Source organism: Fringilla coelebs, assembly GCF_963513975.1.
Source record: "Fringilla coelebs genome assembly, chromosome: 1".
In the NCBI taxonomy this organism is placed as follows: Eukaryota; Metazoa; Chordata; class Aves; order Passeriformes; family Fringillidae; genus Fringilla; species Fringilla coelebs.
In genome coordinates, this window is record NC_140028.1 from 8,488,551 (window position 1) to 8,513,409 (window position 24,859).

Consider the following 24,859-nt stretch of genomic DNA (forward strand, 5'->3'; position numbering starts at 1 on the left):
TTAGGGTCAGTATAATGCAGAGGAGGACAATGATTTTGTAAGAAATCTGAAATAAGATTTCAGATTAAGAAAGTGATAAGAGCAAAGAGAAAAAAAAATGAACACCAAAAGTCACAGTAGTGGGGATTTGACAAGCTTATTTCAAAATATCAGAAAGATATAAGAATATGCCTGTTAGGAAATTAATTTTCTGAAGTACTGGTAATTAACCTGTTTCATTTAATTATTCTTTAATCTTGGATTTGTTATCTTGGGTGCCAAGGACAAAATATTCCACCAAAATTATTCATGAGTTCTAATTTTTCTGCTTCTGGAGATACAAGCCCATCCTCATTAAAACGAGATGAAGCCTTTCTTACCTGCTATGCCTGATAACTCACTATTAAAGTCACTCCTGATTTATGCTTGGAAAGCTCCAAAATTACTTTCTTTTTGCATCTGCAGAGCAGATTGCTAGCAGCAATTCCCAGCTAATTTCTGTCTTCACATTCAAGAAAAGAGAAGGAGAAAATAAAAATATTACCCACTGTATGCCATAGCCACAAACTCAGTATTTTTAATAGCCAGGAGTTTTACTACCAATTTTCAAGATATTAAATGGATAGCAGCATTTTAGCAGCACATTCTTCCTACTGACAACATATATTTTCAATCTGTTGAAAAATACCGCAACTGTAAGTATGTTTTAGTTTTAAGAACTGGAAGAACCAAGCTATGGTGCTGAAAAAATTGTATATAGCCCAAATTACAAGCTAGGCAAATTTATTGCAGAACTTTTACATAGTACATGAGACGCCTCTACCCTTCCTTTAAAGCAGCAAAGTGTCACAATATACCCCTTTGCTTCCACCTTTTACAGATGTTTAAAAATATATTCATGTGCATTGATTTTACTGTTTCAATGCTGAAAGATCTCACTCTTAAAACCTTTTTCTTTCAAGTATTTTTCTCTTCAGCTGGGTGAAGGTAGGGAGAAGCTATCCCTGTTCTTCCCTTCCAGATTATTGATGGGGAATGTTCAGACAGGATGGTGACTTCTAAATTGGATTCCTTTGGCTGCCAAGAGAGCTGGAGAAGTGGTTCCATAGCAGCAGAAACCTTAGTACTTCACCAGCTTCCACTGTTTTCTCCTTGGTGGTAATTTAGTCTCAAAGGAGAACTTTTTACTTCAGTCAAAGCTGCCCAAGCTGTGTTTTGCAGGATACATGTTGTTGGGTGGACTACATCTAATTTCTCACAGTAGAACACATTCAAGGAGCAGTTTTAACCTGCATGTCTGACACTGCCTTTCTGAGCAAATGCCAGATGTTGTTGATGGAGGGATATGATGTCATCTGGATTATCCTGTTCTCTATCTCTGACACACTCACAAGTGAAAATGATTAGTGAGGAAATTTTATTAAAACACTCTCTGTACTACAGGGTTGGACAACGTCATCCTGTCACTGTTTAGGAGTAAGTCCAGATTTGGAGTTTGACTTTCTAAACAAGAACACTGAAGTTAAAAATGCAGTTTTATGCAGACACTTTGGGATGCACCTCCTAGGAAAGGGCTGAGCGCTTGTACATAACACACATCTGCTTTCCCCTGGTTCCACCTACTGGCTGAACTATTGAGACAGCACAAGCAGAAATGCCTGTAGAGTCAATTCCAGTTCCAAGAACCACCCTAAGTACTCCCATTATCCAAAATTATTTTTAAGACACTCCAGGAGACTCATACACGTCCCCAGAGTTTCTGACACTAACCAGATGTAGCGCATTCCCAGGGGAACACCGCCTCTGGAGCTCAATTGTAGCAGCACGTGGCTACTAACACCCACATTTTTACTCAATAAATATGTAAAAAATGAAAAGAAAAAATGAAATAGAAACAATCCATTAAATAAAACCACATACCTTTCCATCCCTCAGTTGTATTTCTGGGCAAGCATAGAGAATGCTTAGTTTCATTCCAGAACTGACAGAAGTTAAAAACTCGTAATGCTTGTCAGAGAGATGGCAATGTAAAACAGGACCTGGCTTACAACAGTGGCCTTGAATCAGGCCCTCAGGGTAGACGTTCATTCTTGATTTCGCTCAGCTGAAACTTCTATGCTGAATATTTCTGAATATTTGCATTATTATTATACCCAAAACAGATGGGCTAACAGAGAGCCAGTTCTTACAGGGAGATCAGCAGTAATCACAGTACCACCAGAACTTCCTCGCTGTTAAACTCTTGCAACAAATCCCTAAGTCCCCATGAATGCTCATAAATTGTCACAAGCTAATGCTAGGGACAAGTAACATCAGGACAGAGATATAAATCTGATTCTGCAGGACAAATAATTTAATGGTCAGAGGAAAATATGGTTATGCAGGGCTAAGCTTCCCCATGCATGAGGGTCTAGATAGCTCATTAAAATTGATCCCAGACATGAAATCTCCTGGACATATTATTAAATAAAAGACTCAGAACCCAGAAAATATAAGACAGTTTTAAGATGTCAGGTGCCAGCTGGATTTATTCTTGCTGTGTATGGTAGGTTGAGCAGAAAAGAATGTTCTGCATGAAGCAAAACACCCAATAGCCTAAGAAAGTAAAATACCCCCAGTGAGCCAACGATCATAAGTCTGTGGATCCATGAATGACGAGCAATCAGCTTCCCATAACTTTATTTTGGGAAATGTATCTGTGGGAAGAATGTAGACAGATGTTTGGAATAGCCTGTTCTAACTCAGTTTAGACAATTACAGAGTAAAGATTACATACATTCATCTCTTTGCCAAAAGATTGCTTATACTGGCAAACTCAGTGTGACCTCCCCTTTTCTTCATATTTTTCCGTGGAGTATTCAGAGGGAAAAAAACTTCCCTGTTAGAAAGCAATCTGATGTTTTATAACTGTGACCCCAGTAGAAGCACTTATTTAGAATAGGGTGACCTAAAAATGTTTGGGCATCATTAACAGATAGACACTGGAACCACTGGCTCCACAAATAGAGATATTGAACAGCACAATTTCTGTGCTCCAAGAGCATTTTAATGTCTTGTGCTGCAATGAGCTCATCCCGTGAAACAAGCTTGAACTGGAGTATGAGAAGTAACAGGGAACATCTGGAGGAGCAATGAGAAAAGTCTCCAGAAGGTACAAGCAGACAGGCTTCATTTTTAGGAAAGGGAAAATGCGTGTTGACCATCCAAGATCACAGAGTTTGAAACCATCCTAAAACTGCCCAGTACAAGATATGGCTGAATGTGCCAAAAGCTGGGTAGCAAAACCAGTATCAGTTCCAGCAGCCAGACAGGAGCAGAGTGCTTTGGCAGAGGTTTTACTTTACAAGTGGCCTTGTTCTGCATTTGCTTATCTCCTTTCCAGTCATGGCTATGAAATCAAAAGGAACATACTTTTCGTCTTCCTCCCCTCTTGGGGACATTCTTCCATGCTGTGAATAAAATGTAAAGAAAAATTCAAAAGCTCCACTTATTTGTTTGTTTGGTTGTGGTGTCTTTCCCCATGGCAAGAATAGTCCAGATTTCAATTAAGTTCTTCAATATTATCTTGGTTTTCATGATTTTTTTAAATAAAAAAATCTGCATTTTCAAGCATCCTGAATTTTCCCTTTCTGTTTCTGTTCCAATAAGAAATTTGACTTAAAACAACTTTTCAGTTTTCAATTTCAATGGTTTTTAAATTCTCTAATCTGAAACAATTTACGTGACCTAATATCTGTTCCTCCCTGGAGTTGCTAATTAACTGATTAAGTCATGCATCCCTATTTCCCTTAAATAGCAATTTTCCCTCCATATCAAGTTTTCACAACTATTTCTCTCTAGCTCTGAATTCCTGATTCGGTTACTTTGTTTTCCAACTATCAGTTTCTTGTCCTTGAAATCCATATTAAGCGCTCTCATTTTGCAATTCCCATGTTAATAAGTTTATTTAGATGCAATATGGAAAAGAATCTGGTTTTGGTGAGATATCAATAGAACAATTAATTTCCTGGACTACAGTCTTGAACTCTCACTTCAAATGGTTTATGGGAATTTGAAGTCTAGAGCATGGCAACCAAGATGGTCAGAGACCAAAAGGAAAGATACTGAGGGAGCTGGGCTGCCCTCAGTTCACTCTTCCCAGTGGTAGCAGAGGGGGAAACAATGGGCAGAAGCCACAAAATATATTTGGGGAGGTTCTGAACACAACTTCTGTACCAGCAGAGCAATGCACCGCCAGGACAGGTCGTCCAGGGAGGCTCTGGATTCTCCATCCTCACGTGTTGCACAGAGAGGGCAAGGACAACCAGCATTCCTGGCAGCCTGTGCAGACACACCTTGCCAAATCCACATGTGAAAATGCCCCCAAACCCAAACCACCTTCAGGGCATCTTCCCCAGTCCAGTTCTGCATTGTCCACCTAGTCTGCTTCTGACTCGGGGAATAAAAACAGATCTATTTGTTAAATGGTGCATGTAATGCAGATAAAAGAATTCTATTTTTCAGGACTATCCCATCTCCTATCGTAAGCCCAGCCAAACAAAAGCTATTTGACAGATTATTATTTTATTTGATAACAGGAAACATACCATAAATCTGATTTTGTAGCTGGAAGGAAAAAGAAGCTGCTGCTCCTGCTACTTTAATGGCCCCTTTGGAACACATGGTATGCCTGGCTTCATCCAAAAAAACATAGCTGCCATTTAATACAGTGTTATATCATTCTATCAAAGCCACCTCAGTGAAAGCCATCTCAATGAAAGATGAGCAGTCTTTGCACTGCTACATCCCTGTGGTTAAGTAACAAAGAGATGGAGCCTACAACTTGTCTGAATAAACAGCAGCATTTCCAGATACAGAGTCCCATCACAAAAGGGTATTTTGTGCCAAGTATGGCATATTTTGGTGACTGTGGCTCACAATATATTATGAGATCTGCTAGAAAATGCAGATGGAAGACAGAGGTCAGCAACATCTTTAGGGCCAATAGAAGATGCCAGACTTCTGCATACTTGAGGAGGACCTGAAACTAATCCTGAGTCTGAATGCAGAATATTATGATCCAGCTTGAAGTGGTATGAGTTATCTCACCCTTTGCCAGGCAAAATCATGGCACAAATGTCTTGTAGCATCTGAAGTGAGCTGGTTCTGTGTGTGCAAAAGGATCAGTAAAGCAGCATTTGTACATTTGAAGCAAAGGCATCCCCAGCACATGGGATGGTTGCCTGATCTGGGTGTGGTCTGGCCATACTTCTGTGAGGAAAGCAGCTTCTCTTCACAGAATCATGGAATCCAAATAATCCACCAGACTTTAACTAGAGCCTGTGGCTCTTTCTAGAAAACCAAATCAGGAAAGCAGCGAAACACAGAAAAGGAGAGGAGTATAATTGGATTTTATCTTACACTAAGCAGGGGGAAAGAATAATGGCATGAGTGCAATTCTAAGTACCAGCAATGACAAACCCCTTCCACGTGATTGCTGTGTTGTGCTTGCAAGGACAAGACTTGCACCGTGGTCTCCACCACAATTCAGCTCAGCTTGAGATACTTTCACATCTGTATTGTGAAAAATGTAGCTGATATCCCCCCACCATGAGTTCCTCTGAGAAAAAAACAGATCAAATTCCAAAGATCAAATGGAACAGTATTTAAATGAAAGAAGGGAAACATGACTTGAAGATGCATCCAGACAGCAAGAGGTCTGACTGAAGTTCTGAACAAGCAGCAGGCATCTGGAAATCCCTGAAAACAGGACCATGGCAGTGCTAAGACATCTGGGAAGTGAATGAGTGTTGTCATCACACTGAGGGTGCAGAGGAAAGAGAGACTCACACAGAGGACAAACCACAAAACCTCCCTGTGAGTTCAAGTCATATGACATGGTTAAGGCAGGGTGAGGGACAAACCATGAACATGAGGAAACTGGAGTGCCCAGGATGTCACAAAGAAAAGGGGAACTGAACACCTTCTGCTTTCCCCCCCATCACCCTCTGGGGGTATCTGATCACACTGACAGCAGCTCAGAAAGAGCACCATGGCCTGTGCTACTTCCAAGGGTTATCTTTTCTGCCCACATTGTCATATAAGTCATGGAATCACAGAAGATGAGGGACTAATGTGGATATCCCAAACACCAACAGCCAAACAGCTGTGGAGCCAACCAAAGGTGTTGGCAATAAAACTCTGTGAGAAAGAACAGGACAGGCTGAAGAAGTGATCACAGGCAGGTAGAGCCAGTACATTTCTGGGATAAATGTCCTTGCTCTGGCTCCTGCAGATTGACACAACACAGTTCAGCACAAGGGCAGGGATGAAGCTGAGGAACAGGCTCAGGGGGAATCAAGATCACTAAATACCCCCAAAGCTCCCTGACCCATTTCCAGAAAAGTCAAGAAGAACAGACTGTCTGTGTATGCTAAGTAATTTCCATAGAAAATTAGAAACTTATTTCCAGGGCAGGGAAGATTTATCAATAAAATAGTACCCCCATGAAGCCCTGGTGTCCTTGCCCCCCAGGAGCCTGGACAGCCTATCAGATGGATCACCAGGACTGGTGATGTCCCTCTTCCCTCCCCTCTCTCTCCTTCTTTAATCCAATCCACCTCTCTCTCTTTTCTCTATCACCCTATTCCTTTACCCAAATCCCACTGCTGTGTGCTTACACTAGGAGAACAGGGTTGAATTTACACAAATTTCCATGCAAAGTGAATAATTTGCCAATAAAACTTTGTCAATTTTCATGGACTTTTGTCATTGTTTGTCAACATGAATACCTTGTCGACATGAGCACACTCTTGGGTGCTCCCCTTTCTTAGAAGGGTGGGAGTCCCTTCTGCATCTTTCAAACTCCCAGACAGAATTCCCATGACATTTCTCTACACTACAGTGTGAAATGATCCACCCAGACACACATCTAAACAATCTCCAGTTCAGGGATCTGAAGGAAAGTATAAAACAACACACAGCACAGAGCACATGCTGTTTTAAATCACATCCTAGAGGAACTGAAGTAGAGATTCCCTAGGGAGACATTATCTTCCTAATCTGTTTTCTTCCTAAAGCTGGTATCAAGCTTTTAGCCATATCACAGGGTACCAATGTCAAACAACTGCCTCTTAAAATCCCCCCAAGAGATTTAATTATGTACTTTGTCATTGTGCGTTAGAATGTGCAGAAAATGTTCTCCAAAGGAAATCTGAAGTCCTTTGCAGCAGTGATGCCTAAAAAGAGAAGCAAGCAGCAGAATGCTAACACAAGCCTTCTGAGCATTTTTTCTTCTCACTTGAAAAGCAAAAATCTACAAAACAGCAACAACACACACATGCAAAAATAGACTTAAGACTTTTAAATAAAACCAGAAAATTCAGTATAAATGTAGCTGCAAGCACTGCATGAGATCAAGTGTACAGAAGACCATGGCTGGAAGGGAGTCTGAGCCCAGGCACAGCAGGCAGGCAGCAAGCCAGACACGGGGTGGTCCATAAGCTAGAGAAACGACAACTTGCTCTAAGCTCATATTAGAAGATAAACTGAGATCAGCACAAGCAACTTTGCCAATTTTATGATGAGATCATTTAGCAGGAGCACAGTGATTAGCTAGAGGCCTGCTTTTCCCAAGCTTTGCTGAACTTATCTGCCTAAATCCCTGGAACAAGCCCAGCCTATCTGAAGACATTTACTCGTTCAACATGTGGAGCAGAGACATTATGTGCCAAAACATGTACACAGCGACCCTTCCCAATGATGATATCAAAGAACTTTAGGCCTAAAGCCATGAGGATGGAAAGGAACACTAAAAAAATCTGTAATTTGTTAACTTTTCTAGATGGTAGTTGAGACACTGAGGTAGATTGGAGCACAGTAAGAAACTGTAAATTTCAGATATTCAAGGTACTCATCACCAGATGTACCAGATCCAGGACAGCCCTGTGCTCAGTTTTTTATGATCTGTTACAAGTGACAAGCCTGCACAGGTAGTTTGTAGTGTACCAGAACAGACAATGTTGGAAAGAAGCATCTTCTTTCTTCGAAATCTAGGAAAACAGATCAAGTGTTGTTACCCAGCTGCTCAACTCAGTCTCAGTGGTGGTCAGGGGTGAAATGCTTACAGTACCTGAATTAAGAGATGTGCAAAAGGACATCAGAAGCCCACAGACTGAATGCCATCTAGAATGAAAATTACCCCTTAAAGCTGGCACCAATCTGTGACAGATGAGCTCTTCATGACAGACTTTAACCTATCTGGGGATCATGCTAGAAATCAACATCAGCACTGCATTTCCAAGAGAGCATCTAATAAGATATGTAAAACCAGGAATTGTTTTTACATATTATTAATTTTCTTAGTTGTGTCATAAATTTCTTGTAAGCTACAAGCCCAGCCACAAGCAAACTAACCTTCATTTTTTCTTTAAGAAAGGAAAAGAAAATCTGCTTTCAAGACAAGCCCATCAGGAGGAAAAAGTTTTGGGGCACACAGTCATTTGAGGGTCAATCTATCCCATTAAAGGTGTAAAATAAACATTTTTCTTCTCTGTGAATGTAGAAGCTACTCATTTCTTACACATCCAAGTAGATATCTGACCAGACTTCCCCCAGAAAAGGTAAGAATCCAGTACAGCAGGTTGCTCAGAGCCCCATCCAGCCTGGCCTTGAACACTTCTAGAGACAGTGTGTCCCTAACTCTGGGCAACTGTGTCAGTGCTTTACCACCCTCACAGTAAAGGATTTCTCCCTAATATCTAACACAAATGTCTCCTCTTCTGATTTAACCTGCTCCCCCCTGTCCTGTCACTATCTGCCCATGTAAAAAGTCTCTGTCTCTCTTTTTTATAAGCTGCTTTTATAAGTAATGGAAGGCTACAATGACTCCACCCTGAAGCTTTCTCTTTTCCAGGCTGAACAACCCAAAATCTTTCAGCTGGAGAGTCAGAGGTGGAGAGATGAGGAGAAATGGAGGAAATCAATTTTGACTGGGACCTGGAGATGCCCATGCAGTAAGACATAGTTACAAATAAGACTATTAAAGAGAAGTTCCTTTTCTAATGCAGACCACAAAGCCATGTGGTAATTGCACATGGATGCAGCTTGTTCACTTCTCATAGTCACTGCAAAGGATAAATGACAGGCAGAACAGCATGACTAAAATATCAATGCCTTAAAAGAATATTTCTGCTAATAAAAGTCAGATAATTTGCACTGACAAATTAATTTGATCCAGTCTGCAAAATAAATCCCCCTGGCAGTCAAATGTATGAGTGTTTTGGCTCTAAAATTGTGCTGGAGCAAGTCACCAGCTCTGTGCTGTAGAAGATCTCAGGTTTGGTTATAAAAAGTAACCACACTTGTGAGACACTCAGTAGATCACTGGGGTCTTTGGCACTGGTGAAATGTGTCAAAACCCACCCACCCTCCTCAGCTTCTCTGAGCAAGGAGCTGCATTCACAGCTGCTGGGTGCAAACCCTGGTGCAAACCTGTGCTAAATGCAGAGGGGGTCATTGCATTGACCTCACAGGAGTCTTGGCAACTCTACATAAAATGCCTGATTTTAATGCAGCCAGAGGTGGAGAACATAAACTCTACATTTGAAGAGTAGAGCATGACTTTGCTGTTTGAACTCAGCTTTAACCTCTCTGTGCCTGCAGAACAAGAATGGTAACAATTCTTTTGCTACAAGGAACAAACTCTGAAGATTGTGAGCTGCCCAGACCACATAGGAACATGCAGCTGCCAGGGAGAAGGGAATGAAAGCAGGTGAGGGAGACCCCAAGAGTTGCCTATGAAGATATCAGTATGGACAGGGGGAGGTGCTACAAGGGCTATAAACCCAGGGCTTTGCTGCTGCTGCACCTGGGAAGAACAAATTTCTACCCACTCACCCATAGAAATATCCTTATTCAGCTTTTAGCATATGATTTTATCTGAGTGTGACTTTTAGATGTGTCTGGAAGAGTTCAAATACGGTGGAACCCCACAGCTGAGCACCTTCAAGAAATCTACTTTATTAAAAAAAGGTTTCTCCATTTTCTTCACTTAAGAGGAACAATGGTTTGGCAGCCAGGACATTCTTCAGGCTGGGTATTCCTGTAGCTCCAGCAGAAGAGAGGCTTCACTCAGGATGGCAGAGTCAGATGCAACCAGGTCCTCACCAAGGGGTATGATATCACAAATGTCATCAATTAAATAGGGTGTGATAGCCCCCAATGGCATCTATTAATTAGTGTGCAGACCCAGAAGGAAAACAGACACAGGTGAAGATTTTGTTCTGGTATGAAGGGCTGAAACACCCTGTAATTTATCCCAAGATGAGATCTATTAGACACTTCCCCATCTCACGCACTAAAAATTCTCTTTACAGAATTCTGGTACATTGGTTTTCTGCTGGTGCTCTTGCCAGGGAATTTAATAATTTCAATTACTGTGGATTAAACTTAGAAGATTCAATTATTTCCCGTCCACAAAAACAACATGACAAAATGGGGATTGTGAAGGACAGAAGTGCTTTCACCAAGAGCAAGAGGAAATCCTATTCCTTTTGAATTAAGTGTTAAATTACAGCAGGATGTGTAATGTGTGGGGATGTGCAAAAAGAAGAAGGAGGGGAAAAAAAGGATGGTCTGGACAGAGAAGGTAGACATTTCCCTTAAGGAGAGAAACTGGTGATCCTGAAGCAACATAACTGCAAGATGTGAAGGGTTAAATTCTGTGTTTACAGAGCCATCCAGTAGGAAACACAGCTGTATCAACAGGAAGTGGAATCTGGAGTCAGAAGTGCATTTTTAAACTTGTCCTTTCCTTTCTCAAACCTACCAAGGAGATGAACAGTGGAGATTTAACACAAAAAAGAAAGACCACGAGTGTGCACACTCTGAAACACCAAAGGATGGAGAGGGCAGAGAGGACAGAGGAGAGGGCAGGTTCCAGTGTGCTGGCACAGCACTTAGCAGCAGTAGCTCCCACTCTCCAGCCCACCATGAAGACACAAAGCCTATTCCAGGCTCAGGGAAGGCTCACATGATGGGAATTTACTGACATGGGGATGACTGACAGGCCCTTGGGTCAAGCTGAGCCAGAAGCAGCCAAAGTTCTGTGGACCAGACCTCCGTGGCTGTCCATCTCAGCATCCACCCCCACACCTTGCCTGGCCTCCAGGCCATTCTTCTCCTCTCTCCCCTACTCTCTGTGGTTGAATACCCTTAAGAAGATATAATTTCAATTTTGTAGTTCTCAATTCCTTCAGCCAAGCTCCCAGCCCTGTAGGAGTGTCCAACTCTCGTTGGTTTCAATATAAAAATCAGACACAGAGAAAAATAAAGAAATGTTGGAATATTGGTGTGGATCAGGTTCCTGACCCTACCCAGAGCTCCCATTAGCTTTCCAAGTAAACAGTGGAATTCAGCCTTTTAAGTGTAATACAAAAGGACTTTTCTTCCTGTTCCCCCTCTTCCTCCACCCCCCATTTCTGATACAGTTCATCACAACTCTACAAAAATGGCAGGAAGTGCATTAGCATTTTTATCAGAAAGTGAGTAAAAACCTGCAAATTTTGTAACAGGGCACTTGGAGTGTCCTTCCTACTCAGTCTCTTTTATTAGGAAAAACAAACCACAGACACACAAACAAGCCAACCTGTAACAGAGACTGATGCAAAATGAGAAGGAACAACATTTTATTTTTCCAAATACACTCATTTTGCAAGCCAAGAACTAAAGATTTCAAGTCTGCTACAGCTGCATGGTGGCTGGGGGAGAGTTTAAGGCTGACCTTTAGGAACCAGAGTCTCACCCCCCATGTTCACAAAGCCCACAACCATTAACCCCCCAGGTCAGAAGAGAAAACAGATACTGCCTGCTTGGTAGTGGCTGTGGAGAGAGCATGCCTGGGTTTCACAGTCACTCTGCCACATTTTTACCTTATTTTCAATAATTAAGACGAATTTTGATCCATATCCTATTTCTCTGGGGGTTTTATTTCAGGTAATTACTCAGCTCAGGGGAAATGGTGATGTATCATTTCATGCCATAGATTTTAATAGCATCAAATAATCCACATAGATTGACCTAAAAAAACCAAAAAACAGCAAACAAACCCACCCCAAAAAACCAAAAAAAACCCCAAAACCAAAAAACAACCATTGTCTTATCCTTTAATAGCATCAAAGGGAAATAAGATGATCACAAAATATTATGAGATTTAAAAAATGCCAACAAGAACCAGGGGTTTCCATAGGCAGAGGCTGAAAATCCAGGGCAACTGCCAGGAGGCAGCAGGTATGCTCATAACATTAGGATCATTCAGAATGTCTGCTGTTCAAATATCTCAGAAAGATTTATTCAACGTTCGTGAGAAGGGAATAAAGGAATGTTTTTGTTCCAAAACAGTGTTTCCTCAGCACTGAACTGGGGTTCATGAGGAAGTTACCATCAACAGATGTTCTGAGATGGTCTCTGCAACTCAGATTTAAGGGAAATCTCTTTTTAATAGTTTGGCTACTTGATAACATTCTTTAAAAAAACCCCTTGAATTCAGATTCAAAATTTTCACCTTTATGTTCTCTCAGATTTGTAAAGTTTTCTTACTTTGTCATGGGCAATTTCACCACATCTGGTCCGTGTTGGTCTGGATTTCCACAGAGCTCACATTTAAAATTCAACAGACCTGGCATGGGAAAGTTCCTTCTCCTGGCCGCTAGCTCATGGCTAGGAAAAGAATTCTTTCCCTTTCTGGAAATCAGCAGCACTTGGCTGAGAATATTTGGCATGCAAGGCTTGGATACAGCTGGTTATAAAGGTGGTTATAAAGGTGGTTATGGAGGTGGTCAGCTCTCAGGGCCAGTGCATTGTGACAGATCTGAATCAATCTGTTTGCTCCTTCCCTGGAGCCCACGTGAAGGGGAGCCCACTGGGTATTGTGCTGGCAGGGAATGCCCCAACAGAGGCAGGAGTGATGCATTTCCAGGTTCTCAGAAGGCTAATTTATTACTTTATGATATTATATTATATTAAAGAATACTATACTAAAGAATACAGACAAGATACTTACTGAATGCTAAAAAGATAATAATGAAAACTCGTGACTCTTTCCAGAGTCCCGACACAGCTTGGCCCCAGTTGGCCAAAGAGTCAAAACAACTCTCACCAGAGTCCAATGAAGCAATCACCTGTGGGTGAACAATCTCCAAACACATTCCACATGAGCACAACACAGGAGAAGCAAATGAGAGAAGTATTGTTTCCCTTTTCTCTGAGGCCTCTCAGCTTCCCAGGGGAAAAATCCTGGGCAAAGGAGTTTTTTTCAGATTGTGAATGCCACAGTTGGGGCTGTGGGTGCCCAGGCCCCAAGGTCACCATCTGCCTTGGCAGCCCCACGCTGTGGCTCTGGAAGACAAAGAGTCCCTGCTGCTGGGAGGAGAACACTACAGAGTTCTCTCAGGCACGTTTTGGCTGCCCAGAGCAGCAGCTGAGCTCAGCATCTAGGATGAGAAGGCAGCAGGGAGACAGAGCCAAAGGCAGCTTGGAGAGAAGATCACCTGGAGAAGTCTGCCATGTGAGGCCAGGTAGATGGGCTGATCCAAACAATTTTTCTAAGGGATATTTCTTTCTTTTCAGTGAGAACTGCTCTGGAGGAGCAGTCAGCAGAGTGATGGCTATGGGCAGCCTCTTGTCCCCCGTGCCAGGAAAGAGAAGGAAGTGGGGGTGATGAGTCCCTGGACAGGGAGAACAGGCTGTTCCTGAAGATCTGGCCTGGAAACAGCAAAAAGAGCAAATCTGTGCAGTGGGAGGGAGGGGGCTTAGAAGAAGTCAGAGCCAGCTCTTGAGCCAGCCTGGGCTTTGCACTGCAGCCTTAAACCAGATATGCCTGAAGCTCAGATCCTCTTCTAATACACAACAGAAAGCCCCAAAAAGCAGCAGTACCTTCCCTACCACCCCTAACAAAAGCTGACACATTGCAAATGTGGAAGAAAGAAAATAGAGAGAGGCCTTGACTTTTACAAGACTTTGGGGGGAAAACCATAGCTTTTGAATTAAATACAATGTAGTGGAAACTACAAGTAAGGAAAAGGGAACACTTCCTGGCACAAATTCACCAAGAAAAAAAGAAAAAGAGTGAAATTATAAATATAGAAAAAGAATTAATTGAGCTGGAGAATTAATCCCTTGGATCCCAAGGTCAGTGGAAACAGAACTGAAATTCAGAGCTTTGGTAAAAAGAGACGCCAGAGAATGAACCTAAAAAACTGATGCAAGAATTAAATATGAAAGCTGATATACTTAAAGGTGTCACCTCTCCAGCTTGGAATGCACATACATCACATGCACAAGCAAGAAGAGGGTGTCACATTCTGTTTCTCGGAGGGATTACTCATGGGGGAAGGAAGCAACTTTCATGAGTGTGAAATTATTAAATGATCCTGTTTTAATCTGAGGCCCCAGAGGTGAAGTGACTGTCCCACAAGCAGACAGGATATCTGTGGCAGAGTCAGAAACAGCAGTTAGATTTCTTGTTCCTACCCTGCAACCATACCATGATCCCTCGTCCTACACAGCTAATAAACTGAGTTCTTACTGGATGCAAAAAAGAGTTTGTTCCACTGAGCTGCCTCTCAGGTGCTGTCAGCTCAGCAAAGCCAGATTCTTAGTGTTTGGCTTTCAACCCTCACATGCACCTGATGTCTGCAAAAGGGCAGAACTCTTTCACCTCTCCAACACCTTCAAATCCCTCCCATCAGTGGTGATCAGCAGTTTATAGCTCGATGGGTCTGTGCAGAGTGATGAAATGGGGCTCTCACAGGTGATTCCCTCTTGCTTGCAGGCAGCTCTGATACTGCTGAGACTAAACCAAGCAGGTGATAAAATTCCTGTTTGTGATCCAGAGACCTGCTGACACGATAAATGTCATAACACAGAACAAAACAAAGCAAAACCAAACAGAACTTTGCTCAGGCCGGGGTATTGCTGCCACTTCCCCATCCCAAACAATGCCTGCCTGGAAAGCGGCAACATCTCGACCCTTAAAGAGTTAACACGGCGGCTTCCACTCAAGGAGGACGACCCCAGCTGTGTGGTCTGTCTCTGGGAGGATGAAGATGGATTGCTGATTACGTGGTTAGTGAAACTTTGGTGTCCCACAGCCCCGACACGCGAGGGCAGTGTTGGTGCACGAATGCCGCTCCCCGGCAGAGCCCGGCTCCTCCCGAGCAGAGCATCCCCCGGGCCGAGGCTGCTCCACGGACACCGTGGGTACCAGAAACACCACATTCGAGACGGCAGTGGGGAGGGGCCGGGGGCTGTTAGGCCAGGATGTTTATATCCTGTCAGCTCCCACTGCAGAGGCAGTTTTTATAAGGAGGTTTCCCTTGTATGTTAGAGAGTGAACAATGGAACCCTGATCAACCCCTTTACAGTCATATAGTCCCATGGGAATGAAACAAATTCAATTATTTAGTAATTGCTCTATCAAATGTTACAGTTATAGAGGATGCAGAGGTTTTAAAGGAATCTCAACTTTGCTGCTGTAGTATCCATTTACTTCTCTGGTCAAATACTCCAGACTCTCAGATGATACTCTGGCGAGCATTTGAATACAGTTGGGACAGGGAGAAACAGTGAAAAATACAGCACAAACATCTCCTCAAGTGCAAGCAGACTCTCTGTATGATATGTATGGAAAAACTGACACAAACCAAAAAAATACAAAGGGAGTGGGGGGTGCATATATGTACTATATATATATACACACACACACATAAACCACACAAAATTAAACATATCATCTTTAAAAAGCAGAAACATCTTATTTGAGCCTGAAACTAGGTATGTAATGCATTGTTCCACCACAAACCTGGGAGCTCACCCGCTCCCAGGCAGCTTTGGTGGGCAAGGAGGTCACCAGCCCTCATAAGCAGAATCACACCACCTCTGTGGGGAACCCCAGTGCACTGAACCACAACAGCGCAGGTTTTGATGCGAAATCTGGAAATATAAGTCAAGCAACCTCCCAAATTCCACTACCTATGACCCCTTTGTCAGGCCCAAGGACTGCTGTGCCTCATAGAATAAGTGTAATTTTAAAAATGTGCCCTTGGGACGCCACTAGAACAGTGAAAATTAATAGTGAACAGTCTCCATAAATGAACTGCAGTGTTAAATAGGGATGTCATTTTATATTTAACTACTAGGGTCAAATGTGGAAATAAAACTCTCAGAAAGGAGCCAAATGAATTTGCCCTCACTCTCTTACTTCAGTGTTTATCAGCCCACACACAGATGCTGTGGGTGTGATCCAGTCCTGTAAGTCCAAGATCTTGCAGGAAACATTGCCAGCAGTGCTTATCAATAAATCACCCGCTGAATGGCCAAACCAGTTAATGAAGCCTTTTTCCTATTTTCCTAATTATTGTTTCCCAGCCTTTCTTTTCCCCCTCATTAAAATGCAACCAAAGAGTTTTATCATGCAATCCATTTGCAGATTTTTAGCACTGGCTGCAGTTTTTGTGGTTTGGTCCTTCCTTGCTAAACAGCTAAAGTGACCCAGCTGTTTGTCTCAACCGCAGGAACTGGTAGCCTGGGGGCAGCCAGGAACATGTGCCAGCCATTCAGAGGAGAATTTAATTCTCCCCGTGTGGATTTCAATGTCTCTGCCTCCTTATCAGCCCAGATACAGAGTTCCCTTTGTCACAGCTGATACAAGCTGGTGATGATGAATGTGAGCTATAGCCTGCTTGGTCATCACATACACCCAGGAATATACTGGTGGTCTTGAAAAAACCAGAAAGGAGGGTTTGCAAGTCCAAAACCTCGGATACAGAGTGACCTCATGTACCTATAGCTATGAGAATGCCAAGGACACATCAGGCATGGCAGTGATGATGGCACAGGGGTGTAGAGCACAGCTGGGAGATGCTATAGGATAGTCATGGCACTTTCTGGGGAAGTTCTCAGGCTCTCTGCAGAGCCCTGGAATATTTTTCTTCACCCAGTGCAAGAAGGCTGGTCCCTAGATGGATAAAACAAGTCCACCAAAGTCGTTGCTTTGGGTGGTTATTGTTGTTCCTAAAAGGCATTAAATTGTATCCCAGCAAAGCCCTGCTTCACTTCTTACTCTATATTCTTTTCACAGACCAAGGATATGTGTGTGGAGAAGAGGAAACTTCAGCAAGAGAAAAAAACAACCCTCTGCCCATCCTGCCATCACTTATAATTCAAAAAGCTTCAGTAAGAAAGCAACAAAAAGAAAAGCCTGATCATAGTGTGAGAAACTGATGGAGCATGGAAAGAATCAAAACCTTTAAAGCACTCAGAAATTAAAATGTGAGTTGGGTTACAAATCCTAGAAAAGGGAGAGTGTAACAGTTCATGCAGCTACAAATTATTGCTACCTTCTAATGAAAATAAAATGAAACATTTAATAATGATAGTCAGTGAGTCATTCAGGGCAATTTTGGTCAAAGCTGTGAAGCCTGTGTGGGCTGCACTGTTCCTGGTGGCATACAGCTAATTTTCTGTCAGGCATTGTACAGAAGTAAAAAACTGGTTACTACTCCTGACTTTACTGTGTTCTTTTCCTTGTATACAGATCCTGCAAGGGTGCAAGGGGTAATGAGTTTAAACTGAAGGAGGATTTGGATTAGACATAAGGAAGATTTTTGAAAGGGTGGTTGAACACTGGCACTGGTTGCCCAGAAAGTTGGTGGGTGCTCCATCCCTGAAAACACTGATGGTCAGGTTGGAGGGCTCTGAGCAGCCTGGTTGAGTTGAAGCCCCTGCTCATTGCAGCAGGGTTGGACAATTTGACCTTTAAAAGTCCTGTCCAACCCAAACCATTGTATAGTTCTATGACTATACATGATATTTACATATTTCTGAATCTAATGTAAATACTGAGTCAAGCCATGCAGTTGCATGTTAGAGATGTAATAATAAAACCAATCCATTACATCTACTTCCAAGGCTTTCACTGGAGATTGTATCAATGTGTTTGGAAGGGAAAGGGCAAGTTTACTTTAAGATGCGTAAGAGTTTGTTTCATGGTGGACCAAGAGATCTTGCTGCACCTTCCCATCACCAAGCATGAGATATTTTTTCCTAGGAAATCCTGTGAATTTGCAATACAAGCTCATAGGATAAGGTCCTTTTGCAGTGCTGGAATTGCTTCGTGACAGCAAAGGCTTAACTGTGCAGGTGTCCAGCAACATCAGGATCCAGGTGACTCATAACCCTCTGTGGATGAGCCCACAATTATTTCTGCCAATACCTCTCAGGTTTCCTTTTGGGCTCATTGCTCACCATCCTGGATTTCGTGAAACTTGGCCTTCCAACTTGCTCATCTCTTGTTTGCTTTATAGGTTAAGTGGAATGACAGACCCAGACTAATAAAACAGAAGAACAACGTGGGAGCTATTGAGAAAGAGAAGAGGAACTGAGATGACCACAGAATCCTGGAATGCATTACCAACCCAAGTATTAGAAATTCATTATTTGAGCTGTGCCACAAAGTTCAGCTTAAGTGCTATCTTCTTCCACAGCCATTTCAGCCCAAAGGCTCTCCTTGCCTTCCCCAACCACTAGAATATTTTCCTGTGGGACAGAGTCAGTGGCTGGCACCCACAGAGGTAAAAATGCCCTTTTTCCCTTTTGCTTTCCCCCACACCTTTCCCAGATTCAAGGATTACAAAGCCCAGCAACAGTCTATGAGAAAATACAAGGGATTAAAAGGACTCTAGAAGCTTCACCCAGGATGCCAGAACACACATAATGTTTCAGTATGGATGTAAATAAAGAGCAGAGCATCAGCAGAGGTACATCCCAAAGCTGGGAGAGCACCAGGCTGTAGAAGAACCTGTGATCCTCACCCATAGCTAGGAAACTCAGAGCAGCCTCAGAAAAAACCTGCACAGAGCTCCTAAAGCAGCAGTCAGAGCCCCTTGACCCTGCAACACATCTGAAAAAATCACATCTGTGATCTCCTGCAGCAATGGGGAGATGAAGAGAACTCACCTCAGGGTGCAGCAAACCCTGGGGGGCACAACACGTGAGGAGGGAATGATGGGGAAATTGGGTGCTGGAAGTCCAGTCCAACTTGGTGGACATCAGAGCACAGAAAGGAAACAAATGGGCAGCATTTCTTTGGGCTTATCAACTACCAGTCAATATTTCTACTCAACAGAAAGGGAAAATTGTGCTTTTAAGATAGGGGCCATAAGAATGAGGATGCTTGATCTATATCATATGAAAGCAAAGGGGGAACAGGAGGAATAAACTAATGCAGGATACCTACCCAAACCTCCTACTGACAAATCAAAGACTGAGTAAAATCTCACTCTGCTTTCTGGCCCACACCATGAGACACTGTCAGGTTCAATATTCAAATGCATCTTCAGCTGAAGCTGTGGGTGTCCAGCTTGGCCAGGCCACAGCTGCCAAGGTTCACATACATTTCTTGGGTTTATAAACAGCTTCAATTCCACTCAGGCATGAGAGCCAGAGCTGTCCAGACAGGAATGCTCGACCCCTCTGGGACACTGAGACATCCAAAAGGAGCAGTTCTCAGTAAGCTGAGCCCTGGCAAGATGCAAGAGCAACTCTTGACATCCTAACATGGGATCCCAGAGCTTCTGCAGAACAAAGACAAATGTCCCACGTGGGTATAGAGGACTTCTGAAATTTCTGACCACAGCACCTGGGCAAGGCAGGAGAAAGTAAACATGCATGAGTCCTTGAAGGGACAGACACACAGAATCACCACACAAATCTCACATTTTTGCTAAAATCCATAGCTATCACTTTTAACTAATGCCTTCTCCTGGAGAAGGCTCCCCTGAGGGCAGGACTGCTGCAGTGTGGAATGGGGACAGGACCCATCCCAGGGGACATAAACAGGCACAGCAGTGAGGAGGGTGAGGAAGCCAATCCCTGTCCACAGCTCTGTTGTGGTTGATGCTGGAAAAGACATTGACAGGAGAAATTATGAGAGAAAATGCATCAGGTCCCTACTTCTCTTAGCAGAAATTCTGTGTGTGTGTGTGTGTGTGTACTTAGGAAGCATCTTCATCAGAAACAGACTTGGGTGTGGGCCTCTGATCCATGTGAAGAACATTCAGTGCTACCTTCAGGATGTTGCCTTAGCAATGATTTCACTCTGCAAGTGGATGTGTGAGGGGGGTCTGCCAAAGGAAAGATCAGCTTTGGGAAGGCCCTGTGCACACTGCAGCCATACCCATGGGAGCTGTGGCTGCCAGCTCCAAGCCTCAAGATGTTAAATTTCCATAGCTGAGTCTTCAGCTGCTGTAACCAGAGCAATTTTAATTGTCATCTATAATTTATGGAAGTGTAGGATAAGAGCCCTTCTACAGAGAAGTGCATCCAGTCTACCTCTGGTAAGCAGATGTTGTCAAGCAAGAAGGAATAGTGGGAAGGTTAGAATTTTGAACAGCAATTTTGAACCTGTGCTGCCTGAGATTATCTGTGCATCATTAGCCATGGTACAAACCAGGAGCATTCTGCTAAGAAGTACTTGACAGGTGAAGCTCAGCTCACCCTCCATGGAGAGCCATGGGATTTTTGCAGGGAAGAATAAAGGTGTGACTTTTTCTTTTTTTTGTGTTTTTGTTTTTTTTTTTTTTGGTTTTATGTTTATGTTTGGTGAAAATATGTTTTTTCCTGGAAGACCCCAAAGAACTTTTAAATTTTTTACCTGCTACCAAATCCAAATATCTTAAAGATTAAATTCTTGGCTTTATATCTGTAAGATAAATCTCATAAAATAAGGAAAAATAGCACATTGTGGTTCTTAACACACCACCTGAGCAGCCCTGAGCCTGGGTCATTATCAGTTACTAGGTAGTGAAATAGGTGTCCACAAATGAGATGGTGCCAAATAAAACCATTTTTGAGCATCTCTCTCCTCCTTCCCACACATCAAAGCCAAAAGCTTTGTGTTTGTGTACCATGGCTGCCATCACATCAGATAAATCAATACCTGCCTACTAGTAGATGTGATGAAGAACAGCTTGATTCTTTGCTTTCTTTCTCTATTTGAGAAGTCTGTAGGTTTGCATTCACACTATTATTTTTTTATTTTTGATTGTCAGATCCACACAGCACCCATTCTTCCACTTCAAATGCCTTAGAAACCTCCAGTGCTGTTCTTCCTACATAAACTCCTTTACTAATTTTCTACAAAGTGCAGAATAGTTTCTTTAATCACCTCCCTGGTTTAGGACATTTTGTCCTTTCTGAATAAGTGGTCTCACACTTCTGAGTCATCAGGACTAGAGACTGAAGATGCTGGCTCTGACTCCTCAATGTGCAGCACTGAAAGGAGCCAACACATCCAGTTTGAAAGTCCTTGCTGCAAAAAATGACTCAGGCACTGAGGAATCTCAGCCTGGTTGAAGGGACTTCGGCTCCCATGGTCTCTGTCCTTATATCTATATTAAAAAAAAACAAAACAACAACAAAAACCAACCAACCAAACAAAAAAACCCCAAAGTATTTCAAGTAATTTTTCTAAAACTTATGCCTAAAATTCCAGCTATGTTCAGTTATTTTTTTCTTCACAAGCCCATCACCTGTGCAGTTTTGCCCTAATAAAAACCCCTGTTGATAAAATTCCTTAAGAACTGAATAATTGCTTGTAGTTTCAAACAGTACCAGGAGATGCAGAACATGAGAGCTGCCTTCTGAAATGCCTTTGAGACCTGCCTGACCTTCCTATATTATCTCCTCTGCCTTTCTCCCTGGAAAAATATTATATCTAACCCAGAGGGTCAATCCTCTTCTTTCCCAGTGGAACACCTTTTTCTGTCCACAGTTCTTCCTATATGTGAAGAGTGACAAGTCTCCAGGCAGACCACAGGGCTCTGCACAACGTGCACAGTGACCTGTCTGGTGCTACCACTCCATGGATGTCTCTGCAAAGTTAGAATGGTATTTATTACAGTTGTGATTATGCCAGCAAAGACAAAAAGCTCTGGATGATGAGTTGGGACAGTGTTGGAGCTTTACCAGGACTCATCTGTTATGACTCTCATGACTTATCTAAAATACCTCATGAGCAGCGTGTCCATGCCAGCTAAATATTCACAATATCCCAAAATAATTGCAATATTCCTTGTTTCTTCATACAGCACCCTTAATCAGACCTTAATCAGACTGAGAATTCTCTGCTCCCAAAAGTCCTTTCAACACTACATAGGCTAAAGGAGTCCTCCCAGATGCTCTGCCCAGCCCCTCTCACTGCTCTGTGCTGTACACTTTTTTCATCCCAGTTTCCCCATTCCTTTGTATATGACAAACAGAATCCTGCTTTTCTCAGCCTACCAATCCCCCATCACATCCCAGCTCAGGCATGGAGAGGGTCCAGAGAAAGCCAGTTCATTACTGGGGAGAAATTATCCCCACTCAGTGGTTTCTAAGCACAGCCTTCCGAGTTCCAACCCCATGGGTGTGTTCAGGAGGTGACAGTGTCCCCACATGCTCCAAGGAGCAGCTTCACCTGCTCTGTTCAATGGGGAGCCTGAGCTGGACCTGTTGAGACCCAGGAGACTTTTCAGGCTATTTTTTAAACTGTTTTGAGCTCTTTTTAGATACTCTTTAGACCAAACATGCTGCTAGGAGTATCTGGATTGCATTCACTTGCCTACAAGCTCAGCAAGAGCATGTGCCTGCATGCAGTCACAGAGATTTTCATGCCCCAGCAGGTTTTTCACAAAAATCTTTGATACCAAGGGAACCCAGGACAACCACTGCACAATTTACAAGACTTGCACAGATCTCTTCTAGTGACAGGGTTTGGGGGGCAGGGGGCACCTCCCTCCTTTGATTTTTTTCCTTGCTGAATAAAAATCAGCTGCGGTAAGCACCAGCTTCCCGCAGGAGCGCAAGAGGTGCAGTTTGCTTGCCGTCGGTTTTGTGGTGTGTTTTATTTTACAGTAGACACCCTGTTATCAGCATCCACGCAGGACTTATCTCTGTGCCATCTGCTGTCACCCAGGTGTGCCGCTTTCCTGGTGTAGAGTCTCGCTGTGTCTCACAAAACACGAGCCAAGCCCGATGCCAGCAGCCCTGCCGCGCAAATCCCCTGTGCAGAGCCGCTGGTGTCACCCCGCTCCGAGCACGGGGATGCTCAGACCCCGCTGACACGTGTCTGGCTCCGGGAACACCCCACCCCGAGCAGGGCAGCCCAAAGGGCTCTCTGACATCCCTAACTCGCTCCCGGGGTGCCCGAGGCTCCCTGAGCCCCGAGCGCAGCGCTGGCTCCAGGATGGGGACAGGGATCGCTCCCCTCCGAGGACAGGCGCTGCTTCTCCCGCCGGACCCTCACGGCTGCTCTCAGCCCAACCTCCCGGCCGGGAACTCCACCCGAGCTGCGGCAAGCGCCGGGAAAGGCAAAGCAGAACTCCGGCACCTTTGGGAAACGAGCGGCTTCCCCGGAGCGACTTTTCCAAAGAGGAGGGGGAGGAAAGCGGCTGCTGGAGCTGGAGCAGCAGCTCCAGGAGATCGGGAGGGGATCAGACAGACCCTGCTCCCGAGGCAGCGGCGGGAGCGGCTCCACCTGCGGGAGCGGCCGGCGGCACCTCCGGGGCCCGATCCCGGCGATCCCAGTCCAATCCCGGTCCGATCCCGGTCCGATCCCGGTCCCGGTCCCGTCACTGCTTCGCCCGGCCCCGGTACCGGCACCAGGGCTGCCTCGGTCCCGGTACTCCTGGGCACCGCCGCCCGTCGGGAGCCTGCCCTTTCCCCTCCGCACCGGTCCCTGACAGCCTCAGCCGCGCTGCTGAGGGAAATCTCCTCATCATTCCTCTGCTCCATGGCACAAATAGCAGCAATACAAAGAAAAAAAAAAATCCCTACAGTTTTCTGTGCTGATCCACCTGGATGCTGAGAAGAGCTCAGTTCTGAGACACTTCTCCATCCTTTCCCTTTCCTTTCCTTTCCCCTCAGCTCACCTTTCCCTTCCTGCTCTCACACCTCCCCAAATCTCTCCAGTGCCCTCCTTCCCACACGCAGCACACTCGGCTCTCCCAGCCCACCCTGCTTTAAACCCCAGTGTGTGTGCAGAAGCCAGCTCTCCCCGGCAGTTTCCAAACTCACCTGCAAAATGCTGCTTGCTGCAAGAATCCAGGGCAAAAGCCACCTCATCCCTGGAAGCCGGGATTAAATACATTTGATTGAACCCAGATTTAGAGCCGTTTTGAACAAAAACACCACTTTGGGGAATGCAGAGCAATCCTGAACTGGCAACCCAGCCTAGGCACTCTGCCTTTTTCTCTTGGCTCTTTAGGGATTTTATTAAAGACAGACCTGACGTCACGGTGAAGGACAAGCCCTGCATTTTTCCTCTGGAGAAACTTTTCCTGCCTTCACTTCTTCATTTTTGTGTGTGGTGTTGTCCCACCTCCTGCATTTCAGTGCATCGCCGTGAGCCAAAGGGCTCTTAAAGGGGAAGCTGCAGCGCCGGGGTCCAGCAGGCTGCGATTTTAGCTCAGCTCCGAAAGGCTCCGAGCTCATCCCTCATGTTGCTGAAGGCGTTCAGACTCTGGCAACGTAGCTGGTACAGCAAGAACCGTTTGATCTGGCTTTACTGGTTACAATCAATGACATGACACGTATACAATTATTCACAGATGTTTGATGTATTTGATTTTTAAAAAGAGTGACTTCATTTGAAGAGCAAAAGGACATTTGTCCTGCACACCCTGTGGGAAGCAGTCTGACGACTCCTTTGGGACTCCTCTCTTTACAGAGCAACCCCAGATCACACCATCCCCTGCCATGCCTCGCATCCCTTCCGTGATTTCAGTGTTTAGGAGTGTGCATCAGCCCTATTACACTTCTATCCTGCCCCAGCAGTGGGCATGACAAATATTGTCCAGGTACATGG

The 24,859-nt window shown here is 44.0% G+C and overlaps 1 protein-coding gene across 1 annotated transcript in view; it reads right to left on the minus strand.

Moving 5' to 3' along the window:
* Nucleotides 1–24,117, minus strand: part of CCN4 (cellular communication network factor 4) — a gene marked incomplete at both ends in the record, with an annotated part of 34,004 nt that extends 9,887 nt beyond the window's left edge. The window contains one exon of the mRNA XM_084213688.1: nt 24,070–24,117. Within this exon, the coding sequence (XP_084069814.1) occupies nt 24,070–24,117 (48 nt within the window). The remainder of the gene's footprint in view (nt 1–24,069) is intronic.
* Nucleotides 24,118–24,859: the final 742 nt, after the last annotated feature.